The 15,604-nt window shown below is 39.8% G+C and overlaps 1 protein-coding gene across 2 annotated transcripts in view; it reads right to left on the bottom strand.

Moving 5' to 3' along the window:
* The window catches only part of adgrv1 (adhesion G protein-coupled receptor V1), a 113,177-nt gene that overhangs the window by 9,885 nt on the left and 87,688 nt on the right, over positions 1-15,604 (bottom strand). For both annotated transcript variants that reach the window (XM_044369112.1, XM_044369120.1), the window contains 2 exons: positions 10,304-10,461; positions 3,293-3,414 (listed from right to left, as the gene is read on the bottom strand). In XM_044369112.1, the coding sequence (XP_044225047.1) occupies positions 3,293-3,414; positions 10,304-10,461 (280 nt within the window). The remainder of the gene's footprint in view (positions 1-3,292; positions 3,415-10,303; positions 10,462-15,604) is intronic.

Raw genomic sequence — 15,604 nt, 5'->3', positions numbered from 1 at the left:
TTCCCTTCATTCCTAACACAGAAAAGTGTTGTGTGTTGTGTGCAACACATTTTCTGGTGCTTATAAAAGCAACAGATCTCTTTGCCATGAATCCTAATTCTTTGAAGGCTTCGCACAGCTGATTGCGTGAGTGTGGACATGCGTGGGTCTTCTTTTCCATAATAACACACAGATATGCTGTGCCCTATTTTTAAGCGAGTACAAAGGTTGAACGAGGAAGCGGGGGTGGAATTGAATTTTAATGGAGCATGGTGCTGCTTCACGGTTATGGATGATTCTAACTGTGATGATACAATAAGGTAAGGTTTACCGGCAGCAGGGCCGCCACAGGAGGAGATAATGAGGGGTAGTGCTGTCATGATTTGATTATTGTCTCCTGGTTCAGCCTGATGTGGCACAGATGTGGATCCAGACTAACCACGTGGCATGATGGAAAATGGGGGATGGAAGGAAAAGGGAGAGAAAAAGAATGAAAATAGTAATCTGTGCATCAAAATAGTCTTAATTTCCTCATTACTGATGCAAAGATGAACGCTTTCACAGTTTGGTTCTATTGAATTTCCTGCCGGAGACTAAAGGTCGCTTTCTACAAACAGCGCTCAGAGACGAAAGAGTAATATCTGCCCTGCAACACAAACACAGTTGTGCACAGCTGTAACATCTGCAGCTGTTTAATGGTGTTCAGTAATCAGCTGTTGGGAAGTGGGCCACACAACCACATCAACAACACCAAGGTAAACATGGAAAATTCTCCTAATGGAAAATTCACGGCACGAACGCAACAAAAACAAGACTACTATTCTTTGCAGTAGAGACCTACAGTATCATAGCATGTAACCTTAAGGCAATGGAACAAAAGGGAAAATAATACATTAAAGACATAAATAAAGGATAAAAGAGCATGTTTAAATAAACAGCTAGTGGAATACTTTATGCAGCACCTTAGCCTGTACAATATGTTGTTAAGTACAAAGTTTGTTAACCGCAAGGGCTTTTTTCTTTCTTCTGTTAATTTAAGCTTTTCCACATTGTGTGCAGAACTAGATGAGGCTAAATTTGTTCGACTTTACAACTTATGCATCTGTTGTGAATCATGACAAACAAGGTGTGTTTGTTCACATTTGTTTCATTAAACTCTCATTCAGTCTCTAATGGAAGTCTCACAATAGCATAAAATGTCAGACTTGTAACAGCAACTTTTTCCCCTTCACAGCTAAAAAAAACCTTTTTTCCATAAAACTTTTTTTTTTTTCCCTTATATGCATGCACGCACGCACGCACACACACACAAATCTAATTGCAACCATGCTTGGTAGATGGCAACAGCATCTCTATCGATACTCTATCTAGTCTGTTTCCTAAGCAGCTAAAAAAAAAACTGTAAAAACTAGGTCAGATGGGTTTGTTTACTGCTAATCAATGTTTTCGGACTTTGGCTTTGGGGCTCTCTACCTGTCTGTTCCACTCTGATGAATCCTTCCTCATTCCTGCTGCAGATGCAGACTGAAACCCAGAGGCTCCTGTTTTAGTCTGAGCTCTGAGATTGCAATGTGGGAGGAAGGACTGGAAATCAATTGCCATACTTCTTTTTTAAAAATACCTTTTTTTAAAAAAAAAAAAAGAGAAGTCAGAGTTTGAAAAGTTGACTGTGGGTGCAAACTTGTTACCAGAATATGTCCCCTCCTGAAGCAAAGGGCAAACTGGACGCAATGGAAATCAGTGTGTTTGTCTGTGTGTGTGTGTGTGTCTGTGTTTGTTTGTGTGTGTGTGTGTGTGTGTGTGTGTGTGTAAGATAATAAGAAAAGCACAAAAGACTGTGATGTTGCTCAAAAAACTGACATCTATCAAGTTGTCCTCCAATATATAAATGTGTTTATACTTTAAAGAGCACCATCATACTATTGGTCAACTGAAGAAACTGACCACATGATGTCACAGAGGACAAACAATACTGGAGCTCATAAACAAGTGCTAAGTGCAACCGTTGGCATTGACATCATTTCTCTTCATCAGTCAGTCTACCAATAGAAGAAGTTTACTTTGGTGCAACACTGTTGTCTTTGGCATGTGGATGCCACATATCACTCTAGGTTACCACAGACCTCTTATGGCACACTTTACAGACAGATGATGTCTGTAAGGCGATGACAGAGGAGACCGCAAACATTTATAGACCACACAAGGAAGAAAAGGTCCTTTTGTACCAAAAAGAGCGGGGTGTGGTCAGGAGAGCTTCCTGGATATCTTTGTAAAGACACATTGTTCTGTTGCGCTAGAAGCAAGACATTTCCACTCAACTACATCCCATCCAGCTTGGAGGAGATATTTGGTGATAGAGTTATTTTGTGTCTCGTTAACGTCCTCTTTATCCCCACTGATACTTGGAGCACAGAGTCAGAATAAAGGGAGGGAGCAGCAAGAGAGAGAGAGGCAAACACAGAGACAACAAACGGAGTGACACACAAATGGTGAGTGGAGACCGAGTGAGATGGTGGTTAGAGGCTTCACTGAGATGATAGCCCTTCTCTCTCTCCACTCCTGAGGCACTCCTCTTGCTCTGCCTCCCAACACTTCAAAGCAGAGCTTCAAAGTGGGATGAAGTAGCCTTCATCACTCCCTTGCTCCTCAAGTCAACAAAGCATCAACACACATCGTGAAATGCAAACACACTGAGAAATGACCACACAGAAGAAAAAAAGAGTTACTGTAATCCAAAAATACATTTCCTGATATTATTAATGTGCCCCGTAGCACCCTCAAATCCCCACATGTTCCCCTGGCGTAGTGTGCACATCTCATAGCTGAGTTTCAGAACAAAAACATTTGGCTGGGAGGTAAATTTTGAGATTTGGGAGAGCCGTGGGAGCTTTATAACAAAATAAAGGAGTGAAGCTTTAATGATGTCAACTAAAATCAAACTTGAAAAAGGGAATGCTTGGCAAACAAACTCCAACACATTTCAAGCTTGGAGGTGCACATCAAAACATCTTTTATGTCAGTTTCACTTCATAACTCTACATTAGCAAAGATGACAACTAAAATGTATGTTGATGGCACCAGTGAAAATGACAACACTAATGATGAGATTAAAGATGATGATGAACAGCAAATCAGTCCATTAATCTCATTGGTACGGTGTTTAATCGAGAGGGGAATGCAATACAACAAACTTTGAGATACAAGCCAGGAGATGCTGCTTTTTTTCATAAGTGTGTTGGAAAAATAATTGCATAAATGAACAAAAAAATAAGTAAGCTAGCAAACAAATGGATAAATAAAGCAATGAGCTCACCAGCAGGCAGTTAAAGATGACGTAGAGGATGAGCATCCACAGGTACCTGTAGCCCATATGGAGTCCTGCCCACAGCCAGACCAGAGAGATGAGCAGGAACAGGTAGAGGACCAGCGGCACCTCTGGAACACACGATAACAACAGAGAGGCATCGAAAACAATATTACATAAAGTATATCAATAACTAAACAATATGCATATCAGATTTTGATTCATCTTATGACTACTGTAAAATCCAGCTGATAAGTTTTATCTTTTTTATAGTACCTTAGATGAGTAAAAGCTTTTGAGTGCGTTACTGGAGAACACACACACACACATACACACACACACACATACACACACACACACACACACACACACACACACACACACACACACACACACACAGACTATCACATATGCCAGTAAACAAACACACATGTAAACATGCACAAGAAGTAGTGAAGTGTGCAAAATCATTATGTTTGAGTGGAACGGAGAAAATTTGCATGTTTAGTCACATTTATGTATAATTTACTGTAAAATACCAAACGGAGTAGATTATCAACATGACAGAAATGATCGCTCTGACCAAATGACTAAACTAGGTGTGAAAATGTGTCTGGTATGCATCACCCAGAGGTCGAACAGTTCTTACAACAAGAAATCCATGGCTGGGTTTAAGACATGGCTGGGTGGCTGATCATCTATTTGATAATCTATTGCTTCCAAATGTTCAAGAATGAGAGTAAAATGCACCATGAATTATCTAATGATATTCCTTAGTATAATAAGACTAATATTGATATTTAAAATGTTTAAAGAACTAAAAATGAACCTCCAGAGACATGCTATTCCAGTTTTGACAAACCTTGCGGCAAGCCTTCATCTCTAGTCTTTGGCACACCTCACCTCTCTAGGGAAAAATAATAAATTGCCTTTTTGTGTCACATATACATTTGTTTCTTTCATTGAGATAATAAGATATTATGTTGAATATAAACTTAAAGAAGAGGCCAGAGCAAGATTTGAAGCAAAATTATTTTAATATAAAGATCAATGGTTAATCAAATCAAATCAAGTTTATTTGTAGAGCTGGTGTTCTACTTTATCCAGCAGTGTAACGGATAGCCTTCCTAGATTTAAGGAAGTCTTTCTGCACGTGAGCTGTACTATAGTAACAGGTGTCAGTCTTAACCCACTTTTCTGTCAGGGCTAATACACTGCTTTCAGACATGCACAGGCCAAGTTGAATACTGGGCTCCAGACTCTAGCTGTAAATTTATATTCCCTGTTAACCACTGACCGTTCCAGTCTATTCATAATTCATAGCGTAAGAGTTCAAGGGAACGACCTGAGTCTCACATCGAAGTGAAGACTGAAGAAAGCCCACTGAGGTATCCCTGCACCCTCATCTATATCAGATCACGGTGTTCCTCACAGCTTGAAAAATCACTCCTTCACCTATTATTGGAACAGCTAATTAGAGGACAAACAAAATGAGGTCTGCCAATCAGGAGCGGACTGACTAAACTGGCAAAATGAGTCATCACATCAGAGAGCAACCCGTTCTCACTCGAACTCGAGAGAGAGAGAGAGAGAGAGAGAGAGAGAGAGAGAGAGAGAGAGAGAGAGAGAGAGAGAGAAGAGAGAGAGAGAGAGAGTGGGAGGCCTGATAAATAAAACAGCTCATTACTAAGCAGCATGTATTCTTTGAAAATAATGAACAGAACATGAAGGTAGCAGCTGTAGAAACAAGAAAACAAAATAATCTTGTCCTTACAAATTCTGTGCAACATTTTGAAAATTTTTTAAAAAGGCTGCACTCGATGAATAAATTTTATGGCCTGCTTGTTCAGTTTCTTCACCGAGAAATAAAGAGATTTTTTTGCCACTTCGCTGCCACAGGTATACAGGTCAAATTACAACACTGTCAGCAGGAAAACCACATCCAATGCAGTGGTTAAGTGTTGTAAAAACATGAGGTTCCAAATGATGCAGTTATTGGCCACTGCCATGAAATTAGAGGCCTTGGTCTGAGATATATACTGAACAGCTGATATAATAAAGCTTTTACATGGCAGAATATTAGGACTGAAAAGGACCAAATGGAAAAAGTGAAGATAGAAGAGGGATTGAAACAGAGTGTGAGAACTGAGAATGTAAAAATGACCCAAGATTATGATCATTATTTGTTGTTAGCTCAAGAGGAAGTTAAGACCACAGATGTTAATCAAATATCTAAAAAGTGCTTTAACAATGAGTGCTTTACTTTAGATATGCCTTTGAAATATATAGAAAGTACTGTAGTGTATGTATTTGGGTGTGTGTATGTGTGATGGGGTGTAGCGGGCTGGAATATGCAGCAGCATGTCTCCATTAGTGACAATCCCGTGTGGCTGAGAGCATGATGTACCATTGATAACATTCATTCATGCTTCATTTTGTCATATTTGCCATGACCATATGGAGCACACTTTAACAAACAGACCATAAGAACACACCATAACCTGAATCTTACATAAACAAGATTCCAAGACAACACCTTCAATAACTGAACTCAAACGTACCCCAGATGGGCTTAAATGCTGATTTCAAACTGACCTTCTAATCTCAAAGAGCAAACATACAAATTCAAAATTGTGCTGTTGAGTCACTCTAGCTGCACTCTGCTAGCTGGTGTTATTCAGGACAGACTGTACAGTTCACCTCACAAGTAGGATGGAAACACAGGGCACAGGGCCCAAGTTTGCACGAAAAGCCCTCACGTAGGTGCTACTTCCACCACCCTGTCAGCTCCTCTCTGCTCCAGGTTCTGCTCCTTATCTCACTGCAACTTTCCTTTGGCTCTCTCCCTTCCCCTTTATTAAAGCCGTCTTCTCTTTTTCTTCTTTTCCATGCCTCTCCCTCTCTCTTTAGACTTTTTTTCCCTATAAGTCTTTATTTGCGCATTGTTTTCCACTGCTTCACTATTATTATTTCACGCCCAGTCTCCTCATGCCTTATGCCCAGTCTGGACATTCTGTCTCACTTTGGTGAATATTTTCTCAGAGTCAATAAATCTGCCTAATAAGCCATTTCATCTGCTGCTTTATCTGTCCTCTCAAACTTCCTACTCCTTCCAGTTAGAGCAGCATAGACTTTTTCTATCTCTCTCTCTTCTTTCTTGCACATCTGTCTCCATCTCCTCCCGCCCTGGTATTATTTTTCCAACCATGTAAGCACATTCCAGCCTGTGGACAGGGCAGCGCTCCCACAGTAAGAACAGGTTCCCAGAACCAAATGGAGATGGACTGCAAAATGCTGACTGACTGACTGACTGACTGACTGGCTTCAAACCACTACGAAGAGGCAGAAAGAAGCTGAGCAGGCAAAAGTTTTCATTAGTTATGCGTGTGTGCAGTTAACATTTGTGTAAACATGCATGAATGCATCTTCAACTCTCTGCCAGACAGACAATGAAGCTGAGAGTGATGTCATGGGCATCTTTCTGTCTGGGAGATCTAAAATAAACAAACATAATAATCCCCTAGTGGTGCAACTTTTGCGCTAAACTACTCCTAGGCATTTTTGCTAGACACAAGGGACCTACTTTTCTCCACAGGTGGACAGTTTACATTTGATCAGAGTGGGTTCCTGGTATGAGAAGACAAACTGAGAGGGGAGTGTTGGTTCAACAAAAACAGACAGACACAAACTTAAGATGGTGCTGACATTGCTGTCACAGAGGTCAGCAGCTGTAATAACAAGCAGCTGTAATAAGCATGTGTTGAGCATGCATGAACACATATACACAAGTAATGTGTGTGCACTAAGTATGAACATACATACATAGTAACGCTATGTTTTTTTGTAAACGTTGCTTAATTGCTGTGAATATTCCGTTAAGAGTAATGACACTATTAGACTACTGACAGGCTGACTGAGCACTACAGTTTCACAGTCATGTTTTCTTGTATACTTTTACGCCAGCAGAAAAACACTGAATGAGTGTGAATGTTTCCTTCAGGAAAAATGGCACCCCCCTAATATAAACTCAGCTCTAACTTTATAACTGTGCAGTTTGGAATTATGTTACTAATATCCGTTCCGTCCTCCAGAAAACAGAAAACAGGAAGCAGTGGTCTTGAATTACAAATCTTATTTACATTAGAATACACAAGCACATTGAGGCTTTGCTGTTTTAGTATTTACATTCATCTCAATTATAGTTACAAACAGGAAAGGTGTTTATACCAAATAATCTCAGTATCAAGTTGACATCTTGGTATGTGGATAATGGAGCCATTACTAATACATCTGTTAAACCAGGTATGAGAAAACTAATCCAGTCCTAATCCATTGTGAACAACATTTACATATGGTTTTGCATTTCAAGGCAATTGATCATGATGCTGTGACAGCAAAACATAAACACGTGTCTGGCATCCAGATATAGCAATAGCACCGCCTCAAACACAACAAGTACATAATGCAGCACTGTGCAATCAAACCTCACCCATCACATTTATTTGTTTCCACATTCCTGACCAATCAATGATCAAAGTGCATTGAGGGAGCACTCAGAGCCATAAAATAGAACAATAACAGTTATTCATTCAACTCTGCTCTGCTGAAAACTGAGAGTCTGCTCACTACTGCATCAAAAGAACATCATGTCTTGAAAACACACCTTGTGGGTGGGGGGGGGGGGGTGTCATAAGTACTCACTGATGTGATTAGAATTGACACCGCTGTGTATGGTTGGTTAAGCTGATGTTTTGTTTTTTGCTGGCGAGTCTTACATAAGGCACAGCGGCAGAGTTCCAATCTATGCTGAGGTACAGGTACATGTCTGCAGGTTGGGACAAATATGCAGGCACACATGCTTGATTTCACTGACGTCAGAGGTCCTGCTCTATCTCACATGGCCCTGTGAGTTTTACATGTGGGCTTCTCACACTCACGCACACACACAGATTAACCCTCACCTTATCTCCTCACTTCTTTATTGTAGTAAGGAATTTGGAAATGTTGGTGACCTATATATATTCTGTCTAACTGTAAAAAGTACCTGCAAAACCTGTCAGGTTGAAAAATCAATCTAATCAAAGGATGTTTTCATGTTGTTTTTACTGTACTTCTGTTTTGCAGCAGTGCATGTGGTTTTGAAATCTTCTCTGATACATTGCAGATACGTCAGTAAGTCGAGGGAATTAGCAGACACACAGCCTGTGATTAGAACAATAGAATATGAAAATCCTTTCCCTCAAATATGTTTTATTCCCCTTTGGACTCTGAACATGTTGAGACAAAGCAGATGCTGATATTTAATACAGAGAATCATACACTGTGCCTGAAACCAAAACCAACAATAAAGAAAATGTTAAGGAAAGAAAACCGAGACAAAATGTAGTCCATACTGTTTGTGTGCATGCTGTGTTCATAGTTTTATATATGTGTCATGTGTCACTATGTGTCAAGATAAAAAACACTACAGCCTCAACAAACACTGATCCCTCATTGCATGAACTTTTTACCAAGAATGTAGTTGTTTAATTGTCTGTTTTTGAATGAATTTGAATTCCCATTCACCAGCAGCCTTTTCACAGTGAAGCTGTTTTACACAAAATTGAACACATAGATACACACCTCAAGGGCTGTCCTGTCTGTGCTCACACACTCCTCACACAGTCACTGCTGCTGCTTTGAATAGTGTATGTGAGGTACCTACCTTTCCCCTCATTTACGCTCTCTCTCTCTCTCTCTCAGAGTAAACACTGAGTTTTAGAGGCTGCTGTAACCTTCTTTGCTGTGCTGACTGCTTCATCTCTGCTTTCCTCATTCAATATACAACACAGTACCGTATTCTTATTCCTCAACCCACCCCAAACCTATCCTGTCTACTCCTGATCTCTGCCTCTCCTTTTCCTGCATGTCCCTTTGCTATCCCTCAAAGTAAAACGCTCCTGTTAGGTAAAAAATCTTACATGATCAGATTTAGCCTCAGTCTGGTGGTGTATATGAGAAAGTATTGCTCTCTTGTTAAGTAATGCACACTTAACTGCAGCTCAACAAAGCACTGTTTTGGTTTCCTACCCTACTTCAGAGGCCACACACAGCGTGTAGGGCAAACTGCTCGCCAGCCAAAGGAGTGGCACTAATTCAGGCTTTGCTTTGTCATTGGAGGACCAAGACTGAGCAAAACAAGCTTAGGCCATGACACTGTGGGACTAAAGTGCTTTGGCAAGAATTCCCATGTGCGGGGTGGAATGATCGACTGCACTGAATAATTTCAACTGATTCATACTAACCATAACTCTACGATGGTTGTTTCCCAGCAAAGAAGAACGCCACAGAAAAAACAACTTTGAGGTCGTGTGCATACTAGTTATTGTCTTACTACACTGCATTTAATGTATTTAGTGCTTTAAATGAAGTTAAATATGCAATTAAAACAGATCAGATGTGGTAGAGGTTTTGGAGTTGCAGTGTGTACCACAAGCACATCCCACACTTCTACTACAATCTGTAACAGCTGCATACATCTTTCTTAAAACTGTGTCAAGTTCTGCAAATCATTTCATTAAGTCAAAGAAGTAAAATGGCTGAATAAAGGCGAGACTGTTATAGCATTAAATCATCAGTCAAGCAGGTATTGGTGATGCATTGTCCCTTTTGAGCTCCTGTAAATGCATATTACGGATCTCTTGGGTACACACAGCAGACAGAGACAGAGTCTGTAGCTGAGCAAAATAGGGGCCGAAACCTATAGCCAAAAATAGGGGTGGATGCAGTCCGGTTCCTGAGGGCATCTTGGCAGCAGGCTACTTGTTTCTGTGGCGTTTGTGTTTGTGCATGAGAGAGATACAAAATGAGATTGTGTGATTGCACACGTAGGCACTTTTATCTTGAGTTTTTATCGTTTTGTGTACCTTTTCCCTCCTAAAGTGCAATATATAATATCTATAATTGGAACATTCTCAAAGTCATGCTCATGTATAAAGATGTAAGTGTGTTTGTGTACTTATTTGCTGGTGTGTTGGGTACCTGTGCTGTTAGTGCGTCCACGATAAATGTCATCATAGGCCTTCCACTGCTGAGTGACCTGGTAGGCGTGGATGAATACCACCAGCACTGCAACCAGACAGATGAGAGGCACCAGCACTGCTGTGCACAGTGCTGCGTAGATGTTCGGGATAAAGCACCTAGAGGAGGGACGGACAGAGATGTGAGTGATTGGTTTTTGTCTTAGTGTATGTAGAAAAGGGCAGAACAAAGAGAGAAAAGAAGGGGAAAGGGAGGGCGAGAGAGGGGGAAGTCAAGCTAAAAAGCACGATGTTAAGAGTGCGCCCAGCTCAAGGATAAGCTCTAGAAAACAGAACCGCATTACATGTCTTTATTGCTCTATATTTACTCCAGTTAAAACCTTGTTTTCTCAAGTTTCACAAACAGGATCTGTTTGGTGAGACCTCTGAGCCTGCCTAAGACTCACAGCATTCTTGCTCAACAGCAGCCTTCGCCTTCAGTAGCAAAATAAGCATGTTTTTAAATCTTCTCAACAACCAGGTCACCCTGCAGCTACAGTTGGATAATATCTGAGGCCAAAGACGCTTAAAAGTGTTTTTTCTATTTTAAAGATGAAAGAACATTTGCAAGAACAAACAACAAGATACATTTGTCTGCTTTGAGAAGGAGATGAATGAGGAATAGTTATGCGAGTTCATCTGCTGATCCTGCCAAAGGAGCAATGTTTAACGCTCATTGAGGACAAACTGAATTTCAGTCTTGATACAAAAGGTCGAAAGGAAGCTGGCAAAAAGTGAAATTTATTCCTTCATTATCTTAACTTATTGCTCTTTCGGTTTCTACTGTTTTTTTTTATTGGTGTGTGTCAGTATGTTTCAGTTATTTTTCACTGTCTTTCTCATTTTTCTGGGAAATCTCAGGAGTCTTTCCCAAGATTCTGTCCAGTCAGATGCATTTTTTCTTCATTTAAGAAAACTGAGCAAAATATTTGTCTCTGGGAAAATCAACATCCTCATGTAAACTGTAACAGCCAAACAACTCAATCAAAACACTCGTGACTTTGTCCTTTTCACAAGACAAGCTCAGCTCCCGGTTTGGTGGGAGCGCAAAATACAGATAGGACCTCACCACAGGCTTGAGTAATCCCAGAGAAATATTTGGCACAATGCTAGCCATAACATGACACGAAGTATGCCAAATAAAGCATTGCATCACACTGTCCCAGCAAGACAGCCAGACTGTGAGAGTGTAAACACACTGTAATATGGATATTTGTACTGTTGTGGCCTTGTGGGGGGATGAGATCCTACTGTACTCAAAGTCTCACAAGAAAGTGAAATCTCAGGGATTCTTGCAGTGGATGAAAAAAGAAACATTACCCAGAGGTCTCTTTTCCTGACTTCAGGGTGGTTAGTGAGAGCACAAATGAAATGAGCAATGTTCTATCATTTGAAGAATATAACCGAGGTTGGACCTTTGTTTTTCCTCTCAGAGATGCACAGAGGCTTGTGCATACTTTTTTCACAAGTAGGCTTGACTACTGCAATGCACCATTCACAGGTCTCCCTAAAAAGTTTAAAAAACAGTGACAGCCCATTCAGAACGCTGCTGCCAGAGTTCATATCGCTCCTGTTTTAAAGTCTCTGCACTGGTTTTCAGTTAGTTTAGGGATAAATTTTAATATTCTTGTTCTTGTATATAAAGATATTTATGGACTTGCCCCTGGCTACTTAGTTTATATGATGCAATGCCCCTGATAGATCCCTTAGCTTCACAGATTCTCTGCTACTAAAGGCATAAAAAACAAAAACCTATGGTGAAGCTGCTTTCTGTAGTTCTGTACCCAAACTGTGGAAAAATCTGCCTTTGAATCTTTTAAGCAACTGTTAACAAAAGACATTGACTATTTTACTTCCTTCCTCTTTTTCAGTGTATTGACTGATTGTATATCTTCTCTTTTATTTTTTTGTTATTTTATAAAGCACTTTGAGGGGAATTTTCTTATGGATGCTGTGGGGTTTTGTTTTATACATACAGCACATTTACAGTGTGAAGTAATGGTTTATATACATTTATTGATATGAATCAAATATATCTTGTCTCTACAGGAAATTACTGACAGCAAGGCAATAAAGTAGCCACACTAACCGTGACTCAGTGTGTCCAGGTAACACAGTTCATCATGCTGGACTTAAACAAGAGTTACAGTAGCAAGATACTATAACTGTATTTAAGTTGTATTTTGTACAAATCTAAATCTAATCAAAATTATGGTTATGAGATGTACTGCATTAGAGAAAGTTTTATCCACACTTTAATCTAAAGATGCATTAAATTTAAGAGGGGCCTCAATTTAATTAAAAGATGTACAACCTACCAAAACCGCAGTAAAAATTAAATGAGGTCCAAGCTCTCAACCACACAAACTGAGACCTAGCTCGATAAAGGAAAACCTTTAGGCACTCTGTGTAATTACTTACTATATGGAAGACAGGGTATCAGCATGAGCTCATGACAGGAGGGTTGACAATTAAAGGAATGTGATATTATGACAAATACAGGATACAAATACAGAGAAAAAAGTATCATTCAGTAGTGCCTTTCCCTATTATGTTCTTATCTCATTATACTTCTACATGTATGTAGTATCAAGTACTATAAAAAAGGTGTTTCACTAATGAAAAACAAAACGGTTTTACAATAATACAATTTACAAAAACGCCTAATGACGCAAGGTCTGAGCCTGACACCTTTTTGTACGCAGGCAGGCTGAAAACAACTTCAGAAAACAAGAAGCTACCTGTTTACACTGATGAAGAGAGAGAGAGAGAGAGAGAGAGAGAGAGGTCAAAGTCGAAGGCTGCCTCATTGCCTCAAAGAGGAAGGTAAGCTTCCCAGGAAACTGAATACCCCTCGGTATCCTTGAATCTCACATGTATACACCAGTGGAGGCTGCTGGTCCATAGAGGCAGAGGAGGTTGATCCTCCTCTATTTTTTGAGAGGCAAAAGGGAGATCAAAATATAAAAAAGAATATTTGGTTGAAATAAACCATTACCAAATCTCAGTATTATTTATAAAGTATTTTTTCTCTCCTCTTTGGAAAAAAATCCATTACTGAAATTCTGTTTAAAATGCTTCAACAGCGACACCTGCAGGGCGGGAGGAGAAAGGGAAGTGTGTGAAGTGGTGGGGGTGGGCGCGCGATTGGTGGAGAGTGGGGGACAGAGGAGGACGGGTGCCTGCTGTCCTCCGCAGGGCGGGATCTCTTACATTGGACTTAATGTATTTCATTTTTTTTCATGCTAATCTGTGATTGGCCATGACATGTAAAATGACACTCCAAAGGAGGACGTCCTCCCTAACCAATCAACAACCAGAATGCAATATTGACATCAAGTTGATTCAATGATAGTTTCCAGATTTCATCTTCAATTCTCTCCACTGTAAGGCAGAGTAGCAGCAGTAGATAGCTCCTTGCGTTAGCCAACGCAACAGTTAGCTTGTTGTAGCAGCCTGAAGGACTCTTATACATCCATGGAAGGACTGTTAAGGACTGTTGTTAAGCTAGTGGGAGAAATTATCTGGTCTGTGCAGTGCAGCAGCAGCAGGACGCTGCCGGGGAGGCTGGAGAGAGAAGCAACTGGAGAAACAACCAGGAGAGTTAGCTTGTTTGTCATTGTTGCTAATGATATCAGACTGGTTAACCAGCAGCCACAAAGTTCTGTTAACTAACAAACAAGATGACCAACAGCTACAAATGGACGTTATGACATGAATACTACATAACGTGAGTCAGATACAGCTTCTCTCTCTCTGTCTCTTTGGTCGCTAATTTCATCTCTGATGGTCAAATGTCTCTGTGTGGCTTTTTTGTGTTTTTTTATCTCCCTAACAAGAATGCAGCAGAGATCATATAATGTGTTGTGGGTAACGTTAGTTTGCTTGTTGAAGTTACAGTGAGCTGTCTGGACTCACTCATTCATTCGTTTTTAATTGAGTGGTTGTTCAGACACCTGTTGATGTTGTATGATTAGTGTGCAGGAGGTCTGGCTGCTTGCTTCTGACAGTTTCTTTAGTTCGTTATTAAGCTGAGCCGTATATTGAGCAATAAGCTTAAAGTAACTAGAATAACAAGTGTTAACTAGTGGTGTAACTGATTGTAGTTGATCCGTGATCTGTACGGATCGTACAGATCACGGATCAACTACCCCCCACGGTTCAGCAGGCATATGAACTGCGGATTAATTGCAAAATTTAATGTCTCATTTAAGACAACGTAAACAAACTGCTCTAAGTACAAGTCATGGACAGACAGCATGTCGCTAACGTTAACAGGGATTTTGAAGAGCAACGATCAAACCAGCATCTAACGGGTCCAATGTGACATTTGAGTTATGTTTACCCGCTGTTTAATGTGCTGCAGCTGAGCAGCTAATTAGTATCTAGCTGCTAACTGATGTTAGCGGTGAATGTTTGTTATCATCAAGTTTTGATGATGTGGACAGAGGCTGTTTCATTCACTGTTTAAAAGAGGAAGGTTTCGTGCCTCATATTGCAATAACTGAGCACTGAATATTTTATACATTTTATTTTATTTTATTTTATTTAAACATTGGACATCTTAAATGTTGTTTTCATTCAAGACCATGGGCCAAAGTTCGCTGCTGTTTCTGGCTGAAAGTGTGTTACAGAGTAAATGGAAAACAAAGTTTTATTTGTCTCCCCCCTTTTTTTCGCTGATCCTAATAATGATCTGATCCGTAACTCAAATCCGTGATATGATCCGAACCGTGAGTTTTGTGTTCATGTTAGCACCCTTAGTGTTAACATATCAGCTTTGTAGACTATATTTTGTATATCGTACATATAGATAAGAGTGTGTAAGTCATGTATTTGATACATGCATTAATACTTTCTGATGTGAACCTACACTTTTAGATCTGTGAATGTTTTTAGTGTTCAATCTTTCTAGTATTCAGCACTGATCTGAACCTGTATCACATTATAAGCTTTGTGCTACTTTATATATTTCTGTATACTAAGAAAATACATAGGAAACATGTGTAAATCATGTGATATCTTGTCTGTTTTTGATGAGAACATAAATTTGTTGTCACAATAGAACAATACTATAAATTTGAATTTCACTTTGTTGGTAAAATGACACATTTGATCCACTCCATGGCTAAAATAAGCACTTATATGTTTAGAGACAATATATATATGCTAAATGTCTTTAAAGAAGCAGCCTTTACACCACTCAAGCAAATTGTTTTATTGGCATATAAAATTGCCCCCCACCCCTCCGATTTCATCAGGT

Source organism: Thunnus albacares, chromosome 2, assembly GCF_914725855.1.
Source record: "Thunnus albacares chromosome 2, fThuAlb1.1, whole genome shotgun sequence".
Taxonomy (NCBI): Eukaryota; Metazoa; Chordata; class Actinopteri; order Scombriformes; family Scombridae; genus Thunnus; species Thunnus albacares.
Note: the sequence above shows the minus strand (reverse complement) of the source record. Positions and strands in the feature narration are given on the sequence as shown.